The sequence below is a fragment of the Propithecus coquereli genome, unplaced genomic scaffold (genome assembly GCF_000956105.1).
Source record: "Propithecus coquereli isolate 6110/MARCELLA unplaced genomic scaffold, Pcoq_1.0 Scaffold166, whole genome shotgun sequence".
NCBI classification, from domain to species: Eukaryota; Metazoa; Chordata; class Mammalia; order Primates; family Indriidae; genus Propithecus; species Propithecus coquereli.
Window position 1 is genome coordinate 2,962,955 of NW_012141191.1, and position 11,195 is coordinate 2,974,149.

The 11,195-nt window shown below is 39.1% G+C and overlaps 1 protein-coding gene across 1 annotated transcript in view; it reads right to left on the bottom strand.

Moving 5' to 3' along the window:
- Window positions 1-257: 257 nt before the first annotated feature.
- SMC5 (structural maintenance of chromosomes 5) overlaps window positions 258-11,195 on the bottom strand; it is a 100,633-nt gene continuing 89,695 nt past the window's right edge. The window contains exons 23-25 of the mRNA XM_012641630.1: window positions 3,103-3,282; window positions 2,925-3,020; window positions 258-491 (exon numbers count right to left, since the gene is read on the bottom strand). Of these exons, the coding sequence (XP_012497084.1) occupies window positions 348-491; window positions 2,925-3,020; window positions 3,103-3,282 (420 nt within the window). The 3' untranslated portion in view covers window positions 258-347. The remainder of the gene's footprint in view (window positions 492-2,924; window positions 3,021-3,102; window positions 3,283-11,195) is intronic.

An 11,195-nucleotide genomic window follows, 5' to 3' on the forward strand; every position in this document is an offset into this window, starting at 1 on the left:
TAAAGCTACCATGTCAAGTGAACGTGTAATTGATAAGCCCCCGTCCACTGTACCTTTGATTTGCAATAATAAGTACCTTCTAACATGGGAATCTAAGGACCCACAGTCAGAATGCTAAGGACTCAAGTTCAACCAAGAATGAAGAAGACTGAACTTTTATTACCAGATGATGTTCCAGAGAAAGAAGTCATTATGGTCTCCATTTCACCAACCTATTTGTATTTAAAAGCAGGTTTCCAAAAATAACCGATTTTTCAGTTTTAATGAATTTCCTAATTTTATTCAGTTGAGCCATACTCATAAACAGAATTTAACAGAGAAATCCCAAAGTTCCCTCTCTTTACTTTTTATTGAGAAGGTTGAGTGAATGTAATACGGCGCCGCCGCCTTTGGAAAGCCTTTAAATTCCATCTGTTTGGTTCCAGCATATGAGGACCATTGTACACAAACAATACCGTCATCTTTTCAGAATAAGGAAGATTTTGTAGGAGCTGTAAGTATTAAAACAGACAAACTGTCACATAATGCTATAAATTGAGAAGCACAGTTTTCCAACCTTACATGTGTACAAATATATTATTTTATTTACAATATAAATAAAACTCTTATGAAGGTCTCAAACATCTCCATATAACCTTGTCAGACTTACCTAAATTAGCATACCTGAATCCTGGCCTAAGAAATAATTGAAATGTCTAGGAGCCCTCTATATTCATAGGACAATTGGAATTATACAACTTCCTAGAAGACCTTGGAGAAGAGTAGGTACTCCATAATTTTCCTCGGATACATTCACACTTTATCCACAAACATTTCTCAAGCAACTTCTACAGTCAGGTACTGTGACAGACTGGTAGCCTGAAAAGTATGTTCACAGGAGGGTTTGGTTTATAGGCCACAGTTTTTCGTAAGTAATAGGATATTAACATATGTGGCTATTCCTTAGAGTATTTGCTGAAAAAAGATACTATTTAATAAAAATATGAATGTAGAATGGGCTCTCTAACAACATTTGTTGTGAATAATTGAAAAAGGGGAAAAATCTGATTACATTAAAAACATTTGAGTATGTCCATTGTTTTAGGTTATTAAATATGAAATGTCCAAGTTCCTTAGGTACTAAGTTTGACAGTTACTATCTCTGACATTTCACTTTGACACTTCTTGCTTAATTTTTATTGTGAAGTACACCCTTAGTCTTTCAAACACATGGTTTGGCTTGTGATTATCTTTCAATTTATTTTTAGAGCAATTTTTATGAAACCATGGGAAACCATGGGAAATTTTTATGAAACCATGGGAAAGTCAAAAATTCGACTTATTTTTGAATATGAGTTCCATCATGGAACCATTGCAGCAAAGACGGCTCAAAATATCAATGAAGTGTTTGGGATGGATGTGGCTAATGAATGCACAGTACGTCAATGATTTGAAAAGTTCTGTTCTGGTAACTTTAATCTTGAAAATGAGCCACGTAGGTGACCTGAGACCAGGTGGATAATGATGAGCTGAAAGCTGTAGTGGAAGTGAATCCATCATAACCTACGTGTTAATCAGCAGCAAGGTTTGACATTACCATTCCAACAACACTGGACCATTTGAAACAAATCAACAAGGTAAAGAAACTGAATAGATGGGTTCTGCATGAATTAAACAAGTGTCAGCAGAGAAATCATCTTGGAGCTTGCCTTTCTTTGCTGCCATGACAAAAAGGTGAACCATTTCTACACTGTATTGTAACGTGTGATGAAAAATGGATTCTTTTTGACCATCACAAGCGCTGGGCACGATGGCTGGATAAAGATGAAGTACCGAAACACAGTCCAAAACCCAATATTCATCAAAAAAAACTAATGGTGTCTGTTTAGTGGTCTAGTACTGATATTATCCACTACAGTTTTATGAAACCTGGTCAATTGATTACAGCAGATGTCTACTGCAACCAACTGGATGAAATGATGAGGATGCTTGTGACTAAGCAGCCTAGACTGGTCAATGGAGACAGGCCAATCCTCTTGCAAGACAACACTCAACCACATGTCTCATAAACAACTCTGCTCAAACTACAGAGGCTGGACTTGGAAATTCTGTGTCATCTACCATATTCACCAGACCTGGCTCAACTGACTACCAGTTTTTTCAGGCTTTGGACCACTTCTTGCCAGGAAAAATATTCAATCCTTAACAAGTTGTGGAAAACACCTTTCACGATTTCATTGCCACTCGCTCTCCAGGCTTCTTCGCTGCTGGTATAAACAAGCTACTGTTAAGATGGCAAAACGGTGTCGATAGTTTAGGCGCATACTTTGATTAATTGTACTGTTTCTTGTTTGAGACATAATAACACTTTTAATTCGAAATCGGACACTTCATATTTAATGACCTAATATAATTTACACACAGCGCTAGATTTAACAAAAGAAAATTTCCTGTTGCAATAGTTCTAGATTATGGCAAATTCTCTATAAAGATAATTCTGTTTTTATCAAGGTTAATCTGTGAGTAGGAGATGCTGGGATGCTTATAATTTCCTTTCAGCCAGGGCAGTGGTAGTGGTAAAAAGGGAAGAAGGGTAGTATATAACAAGAGAGGCCTTTCTTGGAAAATGGAGAGGGCCAGAGTTCTAGGGTTTGCATTCACCAGTCATCTTTTAGTGCTAAAAGAGTAACTTTTTAAGAAGAGGAATGAGTGCCAAAAGCAGGAAGAAGTTTTGGTTCTAGAACATAATGATATGCCTCCTACATTGTTTCCTCTGGTAATGAGGTTTCTGATTAGTATGTCACCGGAACTTGTCCCTTTTACTAATGTAAATATTACTATTATCTTTTTAGTTTCCTTTTTGGGAGTATTCCTGTTCATATTTACATACTAGACCAAAATCTACTATATGATTAGGCCACAGGGGACTTCTGAGTATCACCTACCTTTGGGGTAATGAAGAAGTATTGAGATGTGTTTTCCTTACAGGCAGTATTTACAACCATTTCAAACACTCTCCGTTCATTGATTGGGTCCATTCCCTAAACAACGACAATAATAATGACTATGTTTGTATCTATTACAGGATATAATAAGATCCGAGTAAAAGAATAATCACAATACCTGATTGATTTCATCAACTACTCTGAATGGACATCTATTAAGCTCCTGAAGTGCCATCAAGTATAACATGGTAGAAACACTTCTTTCACCTCCACTTTGATGATGAGGAGTTAATTCATGCAGCTGAGTACTACTACGAAATTTGACTCTAATTCGAATTCCATATTTATCATAATCTTCCTGTAAAACATTTAAAAAGTTGATGAAAGATGACATTTTCCTCTGGCAATTTCATTCTGCATTTGGAAATAGACTGGATTAAGTAAGTAAGAATGAAGAACTTAAAATTTAGTGACACTAGTTTAAAAGTAAAGCATGCACACTGACAACCAACCATGAGATGAGGAATAAAAAAAAAAAGTAAAACAGTGAATATTAAGCAAACAGTTATCTAAAAGATTTAAGGGTCTCCAAGGATCTATTCAGACAAGGGCAATATTCATATCACATTAACTTTTTCCTACTCTGTATTATTCTTTGCAACTAAGTGAGCAGCCCTGTCATGAAAAGGCACTATCTATTTTAGTTCTAATTGCTAGGTTTTCAAACTATAAGTGAAAATAATTAAAATAATTAGAACATAATGGAGTGTCATGCCATTTTCTAGAGAAGAAGCTCTGCATGCCACTACAAAGGGCCGCAAGTCCTTCCCACTTCTTCAGTTGGTTAAGGATGAAAAAAACAGGCAGAAATTATATGCATACTTTGAAAAATTATTAATATTAAGTCACACTCACACACTACTCAGCAAAAAGCCTGGCACATAATAGGTATTCAATAAATATTTGTTGTAATGAGTGCATTCAGTGTTTTGTAAATTTTGCCAAAACTGAGGCTGCTCTAAGGTTTGTTTACTACTCTTTTCAATGTCATTTCTAAGTCCGTCAGGTTCTGATTTACCTTAAAAATGAGATACATAACTTACTAATTAAAGGTTATTTAATGCATAGAGCTTTAAGGTAGTGGTCAAGAGAAAGATATAATGCAAGCCATGTAGGTAAATTTTAAATTTTCTAGTAGTGACATTAAAAAAAGTAAAAAGAAATAGATGAAATTAATTTTAACACACTGACTGCCACAAGAGAAAAAAAGAATTTTCCTTGAGGCCATGGTGTTTTATTATAAAAATAAAATAAAAACTTTGAAAACAAAACAACCCTTTCTAATTTAAAGAAAAATTTGTTATTGTTTTCTGTGCGTGAGTTATATGCAACTTGAAAAACAGTTCACACAGTGTGTGAGTTACATATGCTTCATGAGGCCCTGGGCTCAAAACTAGCATGAGTTAAATACAACTCACATGGCAGTTAATGTGTTAGTAATATATTTTATTTAATCCAGTATATACAACATATCATTTTTACATGTACTCACAATATACACTTTTTCTTTTTTAAAAAATTTATAAAGATGGGGTCTTGCTATGTTGCCCATGCTGGCGTGCAGTGGCTATTCACAGGCACAGTCCCAGTACTGATCAGCATGGGAGTTTGGACCTGCTGGTCCCCGGCTCCTGGCAGGTTACCATATCGATGCCATAAGTTAGTGTGAACACCCAATCAGCAAAGTGCACTGCAGCCCAGAACTTCCAGGCTCAAGTGGTCCTCCCACCTTAGCCTCCCAAGTTGCTGGGACTACAGGCACATGCCACCATGTCTGGCTAAATTTAAAAAAAAAAAAAAAAAAAAAAATTGTTTTTAGACAGAGTCTCACTATGTTGCCCAGGCTGGTCTAGAACTCTAGGGCTCAAGTGATCCTTCCATCTCAGCCTCCTGAGTAGCTGGGATTACAGGCACGAGCCACCACACCTGGCCACAATAATTTTATTAACTATGTCATTTCTTAACTATACCAGCTTTGATTACTAGAGTTTTATTTTTGGCTCTGACACCCCATTCTTTGTTCTTTCTGCCCCATTCTAGCTTATTCCATTTCACTGAAGGATCTGGCTAACGAAGGCAGTTCCAGAACCATGCCTGGGGAGGACAGAATCCAAGCATTCCAAAAGGAAGGCTAAGAAGAGATAAAATGTCCATTTCCCAGGAGCCCAAGGCTAGGCACAATTACACGCACAGGTTAAGGAGAATCATCTCTACGGTACTACAGTTACCATTCAAAACACGGAAGAGCTATCCAGAAGAAACAGCATATGATAAAGTTATAGTACCATGCAACAGGATCTAGATTAAAGAATGGGATTTCTATGACAGGTCAAGCTCCATAGGCTTTGCCATGCTTACTTGACCATATTTATGTCTTATCTGGTTAAGGTGTTTGATAAAGACATCATAGCTACTTTCAGACTGATGAAGCTTCCAGTAATCAAATTTATTTGAGAGCTTAGGTTCTAGGATCAGGTCTGGAGTTTGATTCTTTGCTTTGCCAATTGGAAGCTGTGTAATTTTCAGAAAAGTTATCTTAAGTTTTAGTTTATTTATAAAATAGGGGCAATAAAAGTACCTGCTTCATAAAACAGTTGTAAGAATTAAACAAGATAAACTTAAGAGGGCATGGCAGTGTCTGGCACAACGGAAATACATTAGAAATTATTATTGTTAATAATAATTCTAACAAGCCCAAAGATTATGTAGATGACAATTACTGTGGTAGGGCCTTAGATCTAGAACTTAAAAGTGAAATGATATTCCACACTTATGCTTCACACTAAGCAGATGAAGGAGTCATGGGGCAAAACTCCTAAGAGGAGAAAATGGTGTGATCATGCTTTATATTTATGTGACATATATCAAACTGCATATATGCTAAAATGCAAAATTGTTGGGTTGCTTTGTTTCTTACTAAAAAATTTTTACTATGGAAAATTTTCAACATATACAAAATGACAGGGAACAGTAAAAATGAGTTCAATGTACTATCAACTAGCCTCAAACTATGATCAATAAATGGCCAATCTTGCTTCATTTATAATCCCATCCACTCCCCTTTCTCAATTATTTTTAAGCAAATCCCATTTTATCTCTTTACATGTTTCTTAATGGAAAATTAATTTTATCCCAAATTGCAATGTGCAAATTTACAGCTTAAGAAATTGGACCAGGTGTGGTGGCTCAGATCCATAACCTCGGCACTTTGGGAGGACAGGGGAGGAGGACTGCTTGAGGCCAGGATTTTGAGACCAACCTGGGCAATACAGTGAGACCCCTGTCTCTACAAAAAATAAAATAAAAACTAAAATTAACTGGGCATGGTGGCGCATGCCTGTAGTCCCAGCTACTTAGGAGGCTGAGGCAAGAGGATCCCTTGAGCCCAGGAGTTTGAGGTTGCAGTGAGATATGATGATGCCACTGCACTCTAGCCTGGGCAAAAGAGTGAGATGCTGTCTCAAAAAAAAAAAAAAAAGAGAAATTAGTAGCGAATTTCCCAACATTTCCACTCTCATGAACTCTTAAATTCTTGATCAAAAAGAAATCATTGATATATACTATATTTCAATAATATTTGCTAATTTGTTTATGACTTTTCTAATTTGGGCAGTGGTAGATTTATAAATCAATGCATTTATTCAACACAGCTTAATAACCATGACTCAGCTTGGATATAAAGAGTTATCTCAAACATCACTCCCAAAAAAAGTGACCCTAAAATAATTTTTTGGAGGGATGGGGCAAGATGGCTGACTAGAGACATCAACTGACAGATTGTCTCAGAAAGAAAGAAAAGTTTTAGAAGGAAAAAAACATAGCTCAGTTGTAATTCTGAGGGAAACATGCCAGAACCTATCAAAGGTTCCACAGGGAAGAAGTTGTAGAGCAGAACAAGGAGCAAGATTTCAGCACAGATCAACCCCTGAGAAACTTGGAGCCCTTGGAGAGAGTAGGTGGAGGTTTTGTTTCTCTTCCCCTCACATCTCTGGCAGACTGCAGGCTCTCAAGCTACTGGAGAGCTTTTCTACCCTCGTGAGCCTAAAAGCTGCTGCTTCCAGTGAACTGGGAGCTTCTTGAGAACAAAGGACCAGGCTGCCAGCCCCCTTGGGATAGTTTACCCTCACCACAGACTCAAGCCGAGGTAGGAGGTGCCATGCTGCTTCTCCACCCATTATGTACCTTTGTCCTCCCAGGAAGCTTTAGCCCTTCAGTTTTTGTGTCACTGGACCCCACACAAACATTTCTCAACTCCTGCCCAGGCTATGGTGGCCACAGGGGGCTGCTGGGTCCCGGGAAAACTGTGCGATCCCAGAGCGCCAGCTGTCCTCCATTCAGACTTTTCTCCTCCTCCTCCTTCACCCACTGCTGCCGAGTGGCAGTTCCCATGTGAGTTGGCATGGGTGCCCCAAGGGAGGATTGAGCCAGGGCTCTCAGGAGCAGCTGCTTCCCCTCTGGTGGCACGTCCACCACTCTGAGGCTTCCACAGAGAGTGGGGCTCATGTCTTAACTCTTAAAGAGCAGCAGCGGACCAAGGGGTGCACGAACTGTGGGCTCCCTGTCTGCTGGCCCTTCCCCGTGTTGCTTGCTTGGCTGCTCCTGCACAGCAGGGCATACCCCGAAGTGAGGGACATTAAATCTTCTTAAGCACTTAACAGAACTCAGGACCACCATGCTTCCCCTTGGCATGGTCAGCAATTGAACCTGGAGAATGAGGGAACAGGCCTGCAGGCTGGATCCCATACCCCCAGGACTCAATTATGTCACTCAGGGGGGAGGGGAGATTTGTGAACTCATCTTGGTAGGCTAGGGAGCCCATGTGGGCAGAACTAAAAGGAGAGTGCAGTGTGGGTCTGAGCTACAGCACACTCATGGAGCTGAAGTACCCCTCCCTGAACAGGAAAGCCACGCTTTCGCCTGAGGCAAGAGCCTGGGCAGGGAAGCTCCCAGTCTGTGGCATCACTGCTGGTGAGCTCGGCTAGTTGGGGTGGCTGCCTGTGGACAGATGTTGGAAGGAGATCTGCGGGGCAAGGGAAGAGGGAGAAGAGTGAAACCCCACTCCCAACAGCCAGACTGTGAATCCCAGATGGCCCCACGCCCACAAGCAGACTTTCTGGCTTGGTGGGGCCACTTCAGCCCCTCCCTGGGGGCTGTACCCAGCGGCCTGGGAGCCGACCCTCAGCCTGGCAAAGACAGATCTTGTGCCTGCCTTTGCGGAGCCTGAACACAGGCTTGTCTAACCTAGCCCCACTCAGCCTTGCTCCTCCACCCACCTCTGCTGTCGTGGAGAATAAGTCCCCCTAGAAACTCCAGGGCCCTGCGCACCACCTGGGGCATTTGAGTGCTTCTCCTGATCAACTAGAGCTGGTCACACGGCCCAAAAAACACCACTGCAGCTGTCTCTTTCATGCAAGCACCACCTACTGGCAGGGAGGACAACTTGTCCAGCCCATTATAGCATTTCCTGATTCAATCACACAGGGCGTGTCTGGCTCTTACCACAAGCACCACCTACTGTCTCAGAGATTAAACTGGGCATCCCAATATGATTCACACTGTTAAGGAAACCACAGGGCTGGGGAAAGAGAAAGGGTTTCAAAGACCTCCATCTTCCCTTGTCAATAAGACACAGGGAATCAGCCCACACACATAGCTCACCACTGCTACAGCTTACAGATAACTATTATAACAACTGAGAAAACCACCATACTAAGGATATCTAAAACCAAAGTAGTACCCATCCAGAACCTAGATCCCCAACAAAGCACCCAAAAGCAAAGCCAAAGGTCCTTACCCAACATATGCTACAGACACATCCTTAAGAGTGAGGAGTAAAAAAACAAAAGAAAATTGAAAAACAGGAAGTGACAGTTGGTCCAGATGAGAAAGAATCAGTGCAAGAACTCTGGAAGTATGAAAAATTAGAGTGAAAGAACACCCCCAAAGGAGCATACCAGCTCTCTAATAATGTATCCCAACCAAAATGAAAATTCTGAAATGACAGATAAAGAATTCTAAATATGGATTACAAGGAAGCTGAACAAGATCCAAGAGAAAATAGAATACTAACTCAAAGACCAGAGAGACAATTCAGGAAATGAATGAAAAATTTACTAAAGAGATACATATATTAAAAAACAAAAAACAAATAGAACTTCTGGAAATGAAAAATTCAAGAAATAGAAAACACAGTGGAAAGTTTTAAGAATAGACTAGGCCATGCAGAAGAAAGAATTTCAGAGCTTGAAGACAACTCTTTAGAATTAACCCAGTCAAGAATAAAGAACAAAGACTCAAGAGGAATGAACAAAGTCTATGAGAAATATGGAATTATGTAAAATGGCCAAATATAAGAATCATAGGCATCCCTGAGGGTAAAGAAGAAAACCCAAAAGCCTGGAAAACCTATTCGAGGGAATAATTGAGGAAAACTTCCCCTGATCTTGCTAGAGATTTAGACGTCTAGACACAAAAAACTCAATGAACAGCTGGGAGATTCGCTGCAAAAATGGCATCACCAAGGCATATAGTCAAGTCATCAGACTGGCCAAAGACAACATGAAGGAGGGACTCCTATCAACCATGAGGTGAAAACATTAAGTAACTTTACAAAGGAAAACCCATCAGACTAACGGCAGGTTTCCCAAGAGAAACCTTATAAGCCAAAAAGAAATTCCTATCTTTAGTCTCCTGAAACAGAGTAACTGGCAGCCAAGAATTTTGTATCCTGCTAAACCAAGATTCATAAATGAAGGAGAAATAAAGTCTTTCCCAGATAAGCAAACGCTAAAGGAATGTGTCATTACCAGACCCATTTCCTGGAAATGCTCAAAAGTACATTATACACACAATAGCAGAATAGATACATACCAGTGTAAAAACATCCAAAAGTTACAGCCCACAGCTCTTATAAAACAGTAGCAGAAGAGGGAAAAAAAAACAATAAGGTATAATCCAACATGTTGAAAAGGCATCCCGCATATCAATACTAACACTCAGCGTGAACAGTCTGAATGCCGCACTTAAAAGACACAGACTACCTGAATGAATGAAAAACACAACTACAAGGACTCAAATAGACTCGAGGTAATGGTATAAAAAAAAAATATTCCATGCAAATAGAAACCAAAAGCAAGCATGGTGTAGCCATTCTCATATCAGATAAATAGACTTCAAATCAATAATGGTTAAAAAAAAAAAAAAGAGACAAAGATGTTCATTATATAAAGGTAAGGGAGCAATTCCAAGAGAAGACATAACAATCCTAAATATATATGTACCTAATACAGGACCTCCCAGTTTCATAAAGCAAATTCTTCCAGATCTAAGCAAAGAAGTAAAGAGTAGCATCTTAACTGTTAGGGACTTCAACACCCCTCTGACAGAACTGGACAGATCTTTGAGACAGAAAATGAATAAAGAAACATTGGACTTAAACAGGACTCTAGAACAAATGGACATAACAGACAGTTACAGAACATTCTACCCCAAAACTACTGAATATACATTTTTCTCATCAGCACATGGGACATTTTCCAAGACTAATCACTTCTTAGGCCACAAAACAAGTCTTAGCAGATTAAAAAAGAAATCCAAATCAGACCATGTATCTTCTCAGACCACAGTGGAATAAAACTAAAAATCAATTTCAAAAGACACACTCAAATCTACATAAAGTCATGGAAATTTAACAACCTGCTGCTGAATGATCCTTGGGTCAATGATGAAATTAAAGTGGAAATCAAAAGATTCACTGACCTCAATGACAAAGGGAACACAAGCTTTCAAAATCTATGGAATACAACAAAAACAGACCTAAGGGGAAAGTTCATAGTCTTAAATGCCTAAAGACAGAAAAATCACAAATTAACAACCTTATGTCACGTCTCAAGGTAAAAGAAAAAAAAACCAAACTCAAAGCCAGCAGAAGAAAAGAAATAACAAAGCTGAGAGCAGAAGACAACATAGCTCAGAAGACAACAAAGCTCAGAAACAAAATGGAAACAAACAAACAAAAAACCAAAAAAACAATCAAACGAAAAAAGCCCCACAAAGGATCCATGAAACAAAAAGTTGGTTCTTTGATAAGATAAATAAAATTAATAGACTGCTAGCCAGATTAACCAGAAACAGAAGAGAAAGGACTCAAATAACCCTAATCAAAAATGAAAAAGGAGACATTACAACAGATGCCACGGAAATACAAAACAT